Source organism: Pseudoliparis swirei, chromosome 14, assembly GCF_029220125.1.
Source record: "Pseudoliparis swirei isolate HS2019 ecotype Mariana Trench chromosome 14, NWPU_hadal_v1, whole genome shotgun sequence".
NCBI classification, from domain to species: domain Eukaryota; kingdom Metazoa; phylum Chordata; class Actinopteri; order Perciformes; family Liparidae; genus Pseudoliparis; species Pseudoliparis swirei.
The window spans coordinates 6,181,063-6,194,951 of NC_079401.1; the positions used below are offsets into that span (position 1 = coordinate 6,181,063).

The following is a 13,889-nucleotide window of genomic DNA, read 5'->3' on the forward strand; positions in this document are numbered from 1 at the left end:
AGGTGTTTGATAAAGTTAATATACACATTTTCAATGTCTTCATAACATTACATGTGCCATTAATGATTACATAGATTTCATATCAGGTAAGCTTATTTTATTTTGAAGGCAATATTAATTTTACGGCCCTATTGTAAATTACTTCCGGCAACTTGATGTAGCGATGACACAGATGGGCGTACCGATCACATTGCCCGTCACGGATGAGAAAACAGATATATAGTCACGTGTTCCCTTATTGTTAAAGCTTAAGTGCACCACCCTGTGGTCAGAAATATGGCAGCATGCATATAATGTCGCAGAAAGGTAAAACACTGCAAAAGCTCTCCAACACGTGCCGTCTCCTGCTACCAGTTTGGCCAATTCAAATACTGCAGCTGCTATAACTGAACATTTATAAAAGGTACATATTTTATTGAAGGGCCTCTGTATTTAATTGTTGTTATTTAGTAAAGTGCCCTTCAGCCATAGTCCACATGCTGCATATATCCAGGAAATACCACACACACACACACAAGTGAGTTTTGATAAAAATGTTTAACACAGAAATATACAGTATTGATCAATTTGACCAAATGCAGCCAATATAGACATTTTGATGGATACCTATAGAGATTCATTGCAGTATCAAGGTCAGCTCACTGGTAATATTGTTTCTTGAACACAGCACATCAATCTTAAAGACATATTAATGTAAATTAGCACAGTAAGGGGATTGATCTTCCTCTTGTCTTCTCAGTTCTCAAATTGATTTCTGAAAGACAAAGAAGCAAAAGCTCCAATCATTCTACTCCGCAATCATGAGTATCCTAAAAAACAAAGAAGAAGAAAAGAAGAGGCGACTTGAGAAGCCTACCTGGCTGAATACACGACCAGAACCACACAGGTGGTAAAGGAGGGGAGGGGGCCCCTCTGTTCTCTGGTGCTAGGAGGACCAGAGGGCATGAATACCTGCTGGGGTTAAGACCATGGCCTGCAGCAGGTCAGACAGAGAGATGATGCCAGTCACCACGTCAGCCCTGTCCACCATGACCAGCCGATGCACCTGGGGTAAGGAGGGGAAAAGATTATTATCTATTTCTCAGATCTTGTGACATCACAAGAAATATTTGAGACCAAACTCTTTGGAAGAAAACGCCCACCTCAGCGTTGACTATCCGGTCTATGATGGTTTCCAAGGTTTCATCAGCGTAGCACTTGATTACTCCCTCAACAAAACTTGTGCGCCTGCGAATGGCCTCCTGCATCGGCATGTCCAGATTGTTGTAACTCTTCTGGGCTGCTAGATTCTGCCACGGAGCAAACATGGAAGAAAAAAACCTCAGTGTCTGAGCAGGTGTCAGCGATCAATGCTATGATACGCAAGGAATCGGATGACACACTTTACGGTGTTGTACACAACTTTGAGATTACAAATAGAGCCATAAACTGAGTAAGACATAGAACTTACAATCACATCGAATCTTGAGTAGAGGGACACCACTTTGCCTGAGAAAAACAAATTGGATATTTTTTGGGGGAAAACCTGAATACAGTTCTATAATATAAAACATACTTTTTGAGAGCATACCTTGTTCGTCCACCACAGGCAGCGCAGACACCCGCCTTTCCACAAAAATGGCGAGGGCCTCGTAAAGCGTTGCCGTTTGCCGAACTGTGGCGATGTTCCTGAACGTTCCGATCCCAAGCTCCTGGATCTGCCTTCCAATGAATGCAGGCGCGGGAACTTTTGTTTTCTGAAAACGGCAAAGTAGAAGAAAGTTAATGCATGCAGACATTAACAAAATGAATTGGAAAAAAAGCAAGTGTGTAAATCGCATGCTAAACATTTGCTTGCTCACAAATATGTGGAGGAACTTGAGGATTCTTTTGTGGGTAAGAATGTGCAAGACGTTTCCAGACTCTGGATCCATGACTGGCAGCCTGTGGATCTTATATTTAAGTAAGGAATATATGGCATCAAAGAGGCTAAGAGGAAAGAGTAGAGGCGACAATTTACTGCTGGTGGACTGAAATGTAAACGGAGTGAACATATTGTCATAGATTCATCGTGTTACCTGGCCTCTGGGAAAATGCTAATGAGGATGTGATCGGAGCACTTTAGGTAGACATCTAGAGAGAAGAAGACAGAGAGCTCTAATGCGAAGTCACAGAGGTGTTTGAGCCGAGATATTTTACCCTCGTCTGTGCTGTTATTTACTTTGAGATGAATCACCTCTCCATGTCTCGATCTTGTGGCTCTCCAGCTCATACATCTGAACCTTTAAGCGGGAAACCCAAATGCCAAGAGATGAGCCAATAATTACACATCAAGTGGGTCAAATCAAACAATGCAACCCTGGAAAACCTAAAGATTCACACGGCGTTGCTGTATCTGCGTATATGTTATAATGAAATGAGAATAACGATGTCTTATATTCATACTGAGCTATTGGAGTTTAGTTTCAGTGCAGTCATTCTCACCATAGGGGACCTGTAATAGAAATGGAGGATGTTGATGAAATCTGTAATGGTCAGCATACCTGTGAAAGAAAAGGATGCATGTTCCCATTACATTCACAGGGACCAATACTTCCCTGTGATTATTCCATTAATCCCTCCTTACCCACAAATCTCTGCAACTTGCTGTCCCACAACGGAGCCGCCCTCAAGCCATTTGCAACCAGTGCAAAAAAGGCTTTTTTCACCTTTATGAAGTCAGAATTTCACAAAGTCAGAATGATTATTTTGCAAGAAAACAAAAACAAAGAAAGAAAAAGGTGATTTAAGCTTTCACGCACAGCTTTCTTACTTGTAGTTTGGTATCAAATATGACCAGTTTACAGCTGGTTGGAATGGCATCATAGCAGCTGTGACTTTTCATGAAATTCATGTAGACTGCGGCATCGGCCTCCATGAGGATCACACTACCTGATCGAGACATGGACACGTGAAGTCACACACACACACACACGCCTCCCAACAGCACAGCTCCATGTACGTGCATGTGTACACACGTGCGCCGAGTACTGCGATCGCACCTCGTTTCTTTATCTCCTGCATCTTCTCCAGGAGTGGAACCTGACCGAGCAAAGCAAAACATTCCCCACATGACAGTCAGAATAGTTTGACATCCACAAGGCCATTAGTTTCCCCCTCGGTTCCAATAACGGAGGGAAAAAAGAAAACAAACGTTTTTTCTCGTTACACTCAACCCAGAGCAACATTTCACCTGTGAGGGAGGCTCCGTGATTCTGTTGCGTGTCCATGAAAAAGCAGATTTTTCGAGGCCAAGTGCTAGCGACTCCGCTGGGTTTGTTTCCCTCTTCCCTCCAAGGCTGATGGGTCTATATTAGGAGCTCTCAAGCGGCATGTGTGGGGCCAGAGGCGCAGGGGAGGGGTAGAAGCTGGCACAGGCTCAGGGGGCGGGACGCTTACGGTTCTGTCAGTACCCGACATCTGCTCGTCTTCCCCTTAAAAATGCACTGGCCGTGGCCTCTCGCCTTCACGCTGGTTTAAAGCAACGCTTTAGCTTTCCTTCTAAAATTTCCTGCCAACTCGGATCACAAAGAGTCGCCACCATTTATTGACTTCTTAGATCGTTGCACTGTTTTGCACTGTTTGGTTTTTGTATTGTGTTGTAATGTATATTTTGTGTAAGCACACTGAGTCACTTTACCAAGTCAAATTCCTTGTTTGTGCAAACTTACTTGGCCAATAAGACCTGATTCTGGTAAAAGGAATCCGTGAAGATGTTTCGCAACTGTGAGAAGTTGTAATGGCATGAATTCCTGGTCTATATGGAGTAAATGTCAAGGCGTCAGACCGTTCCCGAGAGTGTCACTTGATTCTTCCTGGGCTTCACGCTCTGGCGTTGACACAGACGACAATGAACAAACGTCCAAAAAGAAATGCTTCCTTTATTCGCTTTGTTTTTTTACAGATTTGTACACTATTTGCATTTTACACATTGTACAAAATTAAAAGGACTTCGTGCTGTATTAAATTCAAACGCGCCGAGCCATATTGTGAAAGGTTCGATAACAAAGTCGGTGTCTTGGGGTTCCATGTAAATCTCTTTCAAAAGACACGCTCGACAGTGCTGCAACAATGGAGTGAAATGTCCAATGTTGCACTGAAAAATAGAGTCAGACGCAAAGTCCAAAAAGCGCGACCAAAGAAACACTTCCATTGGGCCGCAGCATGAAGTTACCCTCCAGAAACCAGTAGGAAATGGCAAGAAAGCCCCTGCAGCCCATCCTCTATATAAAGACCTATTCCCATTGGAGCATGGGAAACTTATCGGCCGATCTCTTGAATGGTCGTACATGACCATGTTACAGAGAAGTGGCGTGAGGATGGTGTGATATCCTGTTGCCAAAGGAAAGAAAAACGAGACAAAACCGTTACGCTACAACTGACCAGAATAGGAGTTTATGGATTTTCGTGTGTGGCCAACGACCGTTGCACTGAGGTATGACGACGGTGTTCTGCATTCAAATGGTCCATTTCATTTCTTTGACGCTTTCACCCAAATATGCTTTGTTTCACAAACAGTAACAACAATCTGGAGTAGAAACTAAAACAGTGCTTGCTGCAGTTGTATGACCATTGTCTGATGTAACGCCTCATGACAAAGAAATGCGGAGACTAAGCAAATGTGGATAAGCCTAAATTAAAGTAGACAAAGTCAACTGGTTTAGTCCCTTCTTCTCAGAACCCCTTCAGTAAAAAAACAAAACCTTTCAGATATGCTAGACACACACCTTTCTTTAACTTGCCAAGTAGCAAGCAACTGTAATATTATAACGCACCCCAAAGGCTCTACACCACCTGAAGGGTCTCTTAACTTTAAATGATTAAAACATGTGGCAAAACAGTTGGGTTGCAGCCAAGAAAACATGAACTATCTTTAAAAATCCCTTGTGATATACTCTGTTATATAAAAACAAGATGCAGAGCATTGACTATGGCATTTTATTTATGGCAAATATATTCTGAATTCGTGAGCAACAGGTGACTTTCCACCCTCTACTGTGTTGTCAAATTATCCCCGTCTGTGCACAATTACTCTCGCCTTTGTACCTGTATTCCAGATCTGAAAAAATAAACAAAACATGACGAAGTGGTGGACGAGTCATACGAATAACGCTCTCCAGAGTCCTTTAGTACAGGTTGACAGCACTGGAGTTTGCCAGTCACTAGCCGGGCATCATCAATGCTTGGGCTTTGTCGACTGGTAACATGGCCTTTGGGTGGCAGGGTCCAAGCTGTATCGGGGGAAACCCCCCCATGCGAGAGTTCAGACTTCTCTCCGCCCCTCCAAGGAGGCTGGAGGCTAGCCACGGTGCATGACGCTGATGGTTCCCAATGGGGGCGTGAGAAAAGACTGTTGAGGTGTTTCTAAGTCCGCACGGAAGAGGAGGGAGGGACGCAAGACAGCCAGGACAGAAGAAGGAGACCGGCGACCAGGTTCGGGGTGCATCGAGATCAGAATGAGTTTCTGGATGTATGTGACCCATTGAGGCGAGGAGGGAGCCCCAGAGACACAATACTGAGGTCTGTGAGGAAGCCGACGGAGGATTTTGTCGGAGGTCCTGGCCGATTCCAGGTGCACCGGTCTGACGGCTCAGACTCTTGTTGGCCAGAATGCAACAGGGGAGGCGCGGGGCTGCAGAAGGAGCTTCTGCTTTCGAGTCGGCGGTCTGAAGGTCCGGGCTAATCTCACCAGCAGGTGGGAGCAGGGGCGTGCCACTTCTGGAGAGACTGAGCTGGTGCAGCACAGCGCTGGTGGCAATAAGGCCAGCCACGCTGGTCAGATACACCAGGCCGAGCATACAGGAAACCTAAGAATGAAATACAATTAGATGATATTGTTGTTGCAATGTTTGTGCGGTCTCAAGTTATAAATTGGAGAAGTATATCAATATCCTCTCCGCTCCATTCAGCCAAAATCCCCCTCTTGCCTTGGTAAAGTGCTGAGAGATGGCTGTGAGGGCTTGACTCCACACCGATTGCTCCAGCAGCACACAGAGGTCAGTGTAGGTGAACCAGCCGCGTTTCAACCCCTGCCGCTCTGCAATGCTGATGATACAGATCCCAGTCAGAAATACTTTTTTATCACACAAAGTTAGTCCAAGTTTTACAGAGCCAACTACCAACCTGGTTTCCAGTTGACTCAGTATATCAAATAAGTCAATTGGGTCTGTGAAGAGGCTCCACTCCTAAAACATATAGGACACAATGGTTGGGACAAAGAACTTGACCCAAACATGCATGCAAGCACACATCAAATGCGCACACACACACAACACACACACTTACAATGGCATTCAAGAAGTTCATCTCCAGAATATTGACCGTCTTGACGTCCAACTTCCCGGCTGCTCCCCACTCATCGTTGAAAACCTCTTCTTCCTCTCCTTCGTCATAAAGATACTTGCTGGCAACCATCTAATTGAGAGAGCAGTTAATTTTCCATTGCAAAACAATTAAAGAGAATTTCTTAATTACAGAAAGAAAGCAGTTTAGGACCCAACATTGCAAATCAGACTCCATTCTGAAAATGAGCAAACGACCAAGCCACAAATACCAGTGACACATTTGGATTGACCTTTGAACCAAACGTACATACCATGGAGACCAGGAAGAGGTCAGAGGAGGAGATCTTTTGAAGGTACTCAGGGTTTCTGTGTCGGAGCCTTTCTATGTAAACGAGAGCCAGCATCATGGCACATGGGGAGATGCAGGCCTCCCTGAAGCAAAACAATACATTTGTTTTAGATGTACGACAGGCAGTGCTACATTCAGTTCCTGGAAGTATGTAAATATCAATACAGACGTACAAACCTGGAAACATGCGCAGCATACTTCTTCTGGAGCTTGCGTATGGGGCTTGGGGCGGACTTCTGGAATATCTCAACAGCGATATCTGGAATCCCCCCCAGCAGAAAGATAAGTCAACTTGCAAACAAATCACAATGCATCTATCTTAATTATTTGTAATGAAATGTATTATGTATCTTCTTGTTTTCTCTCTTTTTTATAGTTGTATGTCTGTTATTTTATATGGAACTTGGCGTCTGAAATAATGAATAAATAAATATCTAAGATTAGTTATATAGAGGCACACATTTTAAGTTGTCCCACACATGTTGTGAACAACACAACGTCATAATTGCTTTACAATGACTAATAGTACGACTCAGGAAGAACAAACTTGCACATCCAGTATTTCCTCTCAGGGTGCGTCGGGGAGGAGCGTAGTTCTCTGTACTAACCTAGTTTAATAACTCATATTTAACTCACCTGTAACAGGGCAGGAGAGCGCATCTAGAGCGCCGTCCTTGTCCAGCCCGTAATACAATCGTTTTCTCACTCGTTCAGTCAACTTCTGGTGTCCAGGAAGAAACTGTGGAACAATAACACTGATGTTAGCATACGTTAGCCGAGTTGGTGTATTTGAAACCGTAGACAGAGTTGTGGGGAACACACGTTAACCTTAGCTATGTAATGTAATATATATTCAAACAAAGCAATATCCTCCACTAACACGCACGTGTGAAAACACGTGCGTCAACCCTGTGTGAAGAAGTTTACAGCAGCTACCCACGTACAACGACAGCTAAGCTCGCGCTGGGCCCGTGCAGGAGCGCGAGCGCAAACAGTAACGTCAGTTAGGCGCATCGTCAGGAGCCAGCGGTGCTGAGCGGGTTTTAACTGACATGTTGTTATCACTGGGATTATAAGGGCTAATCGAAGATACTTGACGTTCGCCGAGTCGGGTCACAGCTCGGCCCTTCGGTCAGCACACCTGACGTAAACACCAGCTAGCTTAGCTTCGGTAGTGCGTTGACCAATCGGGAGCGTAACGCAGTAACATACCGTAAACTCCTGGAAGTCTGAAAACTGAAATGTCTTTTCGTTAAATAAGGCGTCGAAATCCATCTCTACTGTATTGAACATGAGCCCGCCAAACGTTGAAAAGACGACTGCTCGGCCTGGCCCCCGGCTGACGAGTAGCGCTCAGATAGCAACACGCCCTGACCTGGCTCACTTCATCAGGGACACATTAGCGCCGTCTTGTGGAGACACGTGGCACCTACAGCTTCTTCTTCTTCTGCTTTGCGCATGAAATTAGGTGGGATGATTGGTTATTATCCGGGGACCATTTGATTAGATTTTGGGATCGATCGGGTCAAAGGTCAAGGTCATGAAAAGGTCAACATCTTCTTTTTTCCATAGCGCGGTCATTTTTTATCCAATTGGCATGCAACTAATGCCAAAATGTTCATAATTCAATGCCCAATCTTGTGATATGTGAAGGTATGCGCTCTACCGAGTGCCCGTTCTAGTTTTCATTTAATTCGTTAATTAGCCGAAGTGGTAAATGCATCAATCAATAGAAGGCTGCCTAGTTGATATCACACTTATAATTAGCTGACTTATTGGATGCGAAGAGGTAACCATTCATGCAAATGGAGATTTTGGACAATGTGTGGATGAAGATTACATATCATTTTGTTTTTAAGGATAACATAAATGTCCACACACACAAACCCACACACAATTTTTTCAAATTATTTTTATGATAACAGTAATAATGCATAATCATGGTACATCAGCTTGCCTCAGTGTAATTACAGCCACCATTTTAAGGTGAGACATTACAGGCATCAAAATGGATTATCGTTTGGGTTGAAGGCGTCTTGAGAGTAATCCCATTGTCGTCCTTGAAGACCTCCACGCCGTGAAGCGTCTGAGGCGTGGAGGTGAGATCCAGGATTTCCGTCAGAACCTACATCACGCCAGACAGGCAACAATGAGAGAAACCGGGTTCAAACATCTCAAATGTACACTTACATGTGCACTTGTTTCCACTTGTACATTTAGTGATGTTCAGATATCCTTATCCCCTTCATTGATATTTATTGACTGTTACTTGCTTGAAAAGAATGAAGGATAGGAATATATCCGCATTATTATGACTTGTGTCTTTTCAGTCATATTGTAAACCTGATTAAATATAGGCTTCACTCATTGTCTTGTGTATGAAGAATCAATAAAACACGACTAATAGCTGCACTCTTTCCCACTTTGTGTTGAAACTAATGCAAAAAATTTCCATCCATTCATCTATCTATGGATGATAAGACAAGAAGTTCTAATTGGTAACATGAATTAACAATAACAAGTCAATAGGAATAAGTAATTTTAAAACATATTATTTAGTTAAACATCATAATATACTGATAACTTTGTAGACCACCCTTTGTGAAGAGTACAACAATGTGTTTTCACATTTACTGAATCAATTCAGAAAAAACGTTATCTGTTTATACGATCATAGAATATAGAATATACTCAGTGAACATTCAGACAAAGACACACTTATTTAAATGTATTGTTGTTTTTAGAAGGATTGAAGCAGCTTACCCGAGCTCTGACACCTTGTTCCAGATATATTGTTGTTGATGTCGCTATCATAAAGACAATCACGTGATTCAAAAATGGCTCATCTTCAAGGTGTCGCACATTGAAACCCACGTAGATTTCGATTTCTGAATTTTTCAACATCGATGACAGTGGAGCCCGTCACCGTGCACACGGGAGTGGAACTGGAATTGGAAGCAACGCACCTGATGGAGATGGAAAGGGACAAATATTGTATTTATATTTTTATATATGTTTATTAATCGACAGAAAATGTAATCAGTTGATTATCAATCAATTGATTCCCGCTTCCTTGAAAACTTAATTCCAAATATAAAGAAAACATATTTACTGTCCGTTTCCATCGCAAACATCCAGAGATTCACATCCCGTGACAACATTGGAAGTCTCTCCGTCTGCTTCTTCAACAGGACACGTGGATGTGCAATCAGTTGGGTTGCTTCTCGGTGGGATAATGGCATCTGGAAGGGGAAGGAAGGTTTGAAATTAGTTTCATACAAAAAGTCACCAACCAGAGCGCAAAATTCCAAAGAAAATGACAGCAACTTTTAATTTTTTTAATATCACAATTTTATTTTAAAGATCCAGACAGAGTCCCGGCTCCTTCTTTGGTCACCGCTGGATTCTCTTACCTGCTAATCTGCATCCGCTCAGGTCCAAGTAAACGTTTTCCTCACTAATGGTAATTGCCCATGTCTTTATAGGGATAATATCAAACCTTGTCTCCACGTCCTTGAAAAAGGATTAGACAACAATCAAGGTTAATACTGAACTACTGGGTGAAGAGTGTAGGACTTTCATCCCCCTTTTCATATCTATAAATACATATTTTCCTACAATCTTACATAGGACTGAGATAAAGGTCAGTGTGGAGGTCAGACTCTGAGATCTCCACTTTTGTAACAGACTCAGGCTCATACTTACAAGGCTCGTTGGAAGATAACTGTCCTGTAGTTCAATATGGAGAGCTGTTTGTGAGCCCACTCTGTTGAGATAGATGTTCATCTGAAAGCATAAACAAACGAGATGTAGAAAATATTACAACATTTCTTTAAACATACTTTTGAAGTAAACTTTGATTTGATGTTCCTTTTCATTTTCAACATTTCATTTTGGACGAAATGCTGGACAGTCAACTGATCTAAAAACATGCCACTGATGATGACTCACGTAGTTTGATGTCTCGTCCTGTAATATGTAAGAAGTAAAGTATGTTGCTGTCTCTGTTAAGCCTGGTAGAGTGGTATAAAGTGCGGGTATAGATCTTAGTTTGGGGTTTTCAAATCCTGCCTCCACTCTGCTTGCACCACCATGATCGAGTATATAAAGACACTCTTTGCCGGAAAGTTTGGCGTTATCGAAACAAAGTTAAAACTCTTTGTCTGAATCATGAAACGTCACCTACAAAAATAGAGAGACAAAAAAAGGGTTTTATTCATCATTTGTGATAATTTCCCAGAAATTTCCTGGAAAGAATGATGTCATTTTGATATTGATCATTTTTCGGAAAAGACACAATTTTCTAAGACAGTAGTTTTAGTTCCATTAGTTTTGTTGTGAACAGATTTCACATGGAACTTTGTTGACAAAAGTGCTCCGTTTACAAGTACTAAATATGATATAATCTTTTATCGATTATTGATTATTATAATCTTTTTAATTAAACAAATTTTTTGTAGCAATAAGGGGAAACCTTTGCAATGCTCTAAATGAAATCAGGCAGAAAATGCAAAAATAATATCTCCATTTGAAAATGGCATTATTTATTTTCTCACATTGTTGTACTTTTTAATTTTACTGGGACATTCCCATTGAGATGTAAAATCTCCTGGCCATAAAATAAAGTGTTTCTGTAGCTCATACCAAGATGAGGATGTAAAACATTTAAATGTACTTTCAACAATGACGCTGGGTTTACAGTGACGTTCAGAACTTGTCCAAATGACTGACAGTAAAGTATTATATTCTTAAACAGAAGATGTAAAGGCAAAGTTTCTCAAACAGGTTTTCATTTGACTCACTTCTGCTTCCGTGTATTCCTTTCCATAAAAGAAGACGGGACATTCGGTGAGATCCGCCTTGTCTCCATTCTCAAGAATCACGGACAGAACCAGCTCAACCTGGCTGGCAACAACTACAGCGGGAATGTAAAGGAAAAATAAATATCACACATCAATCTATCAAGACCAACTTCAATACTTTTCCTTCCCAATCCACACCTGACTTAAAATGGCGCGAGTCAATGCAATGAATTCTGTGTGTAAAAGAGAAAATTAATTCCACCAAATAAATATACAAAAACAGTGTGAAGTACAAGGAGAGCGGGCTTCAATATAGGGGTATTATTTCAACCTTAAATGTAATCAATTTAGATTAAACTCCTCATGAAAATGCAGAAGAATCAACTTGGCCTATATGGAACAAAATGTCAAAGAACTTGACTTACACAAATGAAGAAGAGTATGCATTGTCTTTTATATTGATTTAATGCTTCAGCACATATTTTTAAAAGTGTGTCATACTTTTAAACCCGTGCAAAATAACACTGTAATGAATGTAAAACAGATTTAAATGTATTTTTGATTTTAGCCAGATCAAATGTCCTGCTGTCGAAAATATTCGGCGAGACATTAAATGCCTTTAAAATAAAGGTCCCACAGGAAATGAAAATATTTCAATGGCTGCTTACCTGCCAGCACGAAGATCAGCGCAGCCGTCTTCATGATGGAACCCCCTGGCAGTAAAGACAGCAGCAAGTAATAAAACATGTTGTGTGATCCTCAATAACCATACATTCAATACAGTATAAGGAATAGCATTTGTGGTTCCATTCATACTCAATACTTTTCTTGCATTTGGGTTTTTAAAAGGTTCCAAAGTTTAAAATATAATGCTGATTCCCTTAAGTCTGAGCTAACTCATTACATCTTGGATTCTGCATCTGCGTGTGCTGAACATAGAAGTGGTTGGAACTGAAATGTTATAAGGAGCTTTAGTTTCATCATAGAATTTAAAAATAATTAATCATCATATTGAGAGAGTCGAAGCTAAATAAACAACAACAACATGAAACCATTGTAATAATAAGTTCAAGAAAAGACAGCCTCTACGAGTAGTTTATTGCACCTGATCTAATAGTGGGGGAGACTTTATTCCACCACAAAGAAACATTTGGAGAGAAAAAGATCAGAAATAAGAGGTGCAGGGATTTGAAAGAAACCAGTATAATCAGACCTTGAAATATGTTCCAATCAGTTTAATAAAAAGTGCAGTTTGTTTTCTCCGTTCTAAGGCTCTGCATACAAAAAAAGGGTTTTTAATTTCCCGCCTATTGCTACGGAGATACCAGAAAGATTGTCAAGACCTGTAGTGCATGAGCATCGTCTAAGTGAGCTTGTCTTACTTATCTGGAGGTTGGGTGGAGCAGCAGGGTGATGAAGTTTTGCAGGTGGAGGTCGAGATGGAACTCTGGGATGTTTCAGCTCTCGGGCAGGTGTGGATGCTGCGTGTCTCTCTCGATCTCTTTTTATACAGGTGCTTCTCGTCCACGCCCCTGAAGTAGGACATCTTAAACGTTCTCAAAGACAATATTCTTTTCATATCTGCAGTTAATGTTCACCACAAGACGTCAGAAGGATGGCTTGTTTAATTAATTTTGTGAGTGCGTGTGTGTGTGTGTGTGTCACCCTGGCAGAATGTGCTCCTGGCGACATCTGTGAACGACCACAAAAGTTCTGAGTTCTTTGCCAAGTGTTAATGGCCGTGAATAGATGTTGTCATGTGAAAGGGTTGACAAGAAGACAAACTTTACATAATACATGATATTTAAGATCAAAATGAGATTGGCTCTACTTTTTTTCAGTAAATTCCACTAATTGTTGTCAATTAAAAATGCTCCCAACAATAATCATCAAAATAATCTTTGCTTTTCTCCGTCTTTCCTCCCTGTTGATGCTGGACCAGTATTTTCTCTGTCAAACAGGTTATTCAGAGCATACCTCCCTGATGGTACTTTGATGTTCCAGAGTTCAGGTCACACAAATTAATGTTTGTTAAATCTTAATTGTATATTCTGAATACATTATCCCTCATATTCAAAATCCCATCTTTTCTCCCATTACTATGTGTATTTCATTTGGAGTATTTTAACTTTAGGGGCGAATCGTTTTCCCTTTTCTTTCTGTTGTTATAAGACGGCAGTGAAGCGCCCTGTTCCGTGACTCCTCTGTCTCCTTGATTGGTTCATTCCCTTCACCTGCCCTCAGCCACTCTTGCCTCGTTAGTGTCTCATGCCGTACACCTGTGTTCCCCCTATGTGTGCCTGTCTTTCCCTTGTCTCCTGTTGGATTGTTGTCTTCAGTTCTGTCTTCCTTGGTCTCCTTGGGCCTTGTCGCCGTATCTGACGATCGCTGTCCTGAGTTTTTGTTTTGAACCTTTTGCCTCAGTAAAGAGAGTTT

The 13,889-nt window shown here is 41.6% G+C and overlaps 2 protein-coding genes and 1 long non-coding RNA gene across 5 annotated transcripts; all 3 read right to left on the minus strand.

Moving 5' to 3' along the window:
• Window positions 1–518: 518 nt before the first annotated feature.
• prkag3a (protein kinase, AMP-activated, gamma 3a non-catalytic subunit) lies at window positions 519–3,291 on the minus strand. 3 transcript variants are annotated; one of them, XM_056431021.1, is made up of 13 exons: window positions 3,212–3,291; window positions 2,997–3,060; window positions 2,792–2,906; window positions 2,606–2,687; window positions 2,464–2,522; window positions 2,216–2,261; window positions 2,058–2,112; window positions 1,842–1,968; window positions 1,571–1,736; window positions 1,451–1,488; window positions 1,143–1,289; window positions 857–1,045; window positions 519–754 (listed from the first exon to the last, which is right to left on the minus strand). In XM_056431021.1, the coding sequence occupies exons 1-12, from the start codon at window positions 3,246–3,248 to the stop codon at window positions 926–928; spliced, it is 1,056 nt and encodes a 351-aa protein (XP_056286996.1). In that variant the 5' UTR covers window positions 3,249–3,291; the 3' UTR covers window positions 519–754; window positions 857–925. The 3 variants fall into 3 exon arrangements, with proteins under 3 accessions (XP_056286996.1, XP_056286995.1, XP_056286994.1); XM_056431020.1 differs by having other exon boundaries at window positions 2,201–2,261; XM_056431019.1 differs by having other exon boundaries at window positions 1,571–1,968.
• Window positions 3,292–3,879: 588 nt separating this feature from the next.
• Window positions 3,880–7,999, minus strand: cnppd1 (cyclin Pas1/PHO80 domain containing 1). The gene is made up of 8 exons (XM_056431018.1): window positions 7,864–7,999; window positions 7,288–7,390; window positions 6,829–6,910; window positions 6,614–6,734; window positions 6,304–6,432; window positions 6,142–6,203; window positions 5,946–6,063; window positions 3,880–5,825 (listed from the first exon to the last, which is right to left on the minus strand). The coding sequence occupies exons 1-8, from the start codon at window positions 7,942–7,944 to the stop codon at window positions 5,181–5,183; spliced, it is 1,341 nt and encodes a 446-aa protein (XP_056286993.1). The 5' UTR covers window positions 7,945–7,999; the 3' UTR covers window positions 3,880–5,180.
• A 3,498-nt stretch (window positions 8,000–11,497) lies between these two features.
• On the minus strand, window positions 11,498–13,092 carry LOC130204358 (uncharacterized). The gene is made up of 3 exons (XR_008833631.1): window positions 12,836–13,092; window positions 12,122–12,166; window positions 11,498–11,566 (listed from the first exon to the last, which is right to left on the minus strand). It is a non-coding gene; the product is annotated as an uncharacterized LOC130204358 (long non-coding RNA).
• Between the last annotated feature and the right edge of the window lie 797 nt (window positions 13,093–13,889).

What these genes read in the sequence shown, in the direction of transcription:
- prkag3a (XM_056431019.1), bottom strand. Translation starts at nt 3,248, where the DNA reads ATGGACACGCAACAGAATCACGGAGCCTCCCTCACAG. An exon ending in TCACGGAGCCTCCCTCACAG is followed by an intron (nt 3,061 to 3,211) that starts GTGAAATGTTGC and finishes TTGCTCGGTCAG; the next exon opens with GTTCCACTCCTGGAGAAGAT. An exon ending in CAAGTTGCAGAGATTTGTGG is followed by an intron (nt 2,523 to 2,605) that starts GTAAGGAGGGAT and finishes TTTCTTTCACAG; the next exon opens with GTATGCTGACCATTACAGAT.
- cnppd1 (XM_056431018.1), bottom strand. Translation starts at nt 7,944, where the DNA reads ATGTTCAATACAGTAGAGATGGATTTCGACGCCTTATTTAACGAAAAG. An exon ending in GCTCTCCTGCCCTGTTACAG is followed by an intron (nt 6,911 to 7,287) that starts GTGAGTTAAATA and finishes GGGGGATTCCAG; the next exon opens with ATATCGCTGTTGAGATATTC. An exon ending in TCTCTCAGCACTTTACCAAG is followed by an intron (nt 5,826 to 5,945) that starts GCAAGAGGGGGA and finishes TTTCATTCTTAG; the next exon opens with GTTTCCTGTATGCTCGGCCT.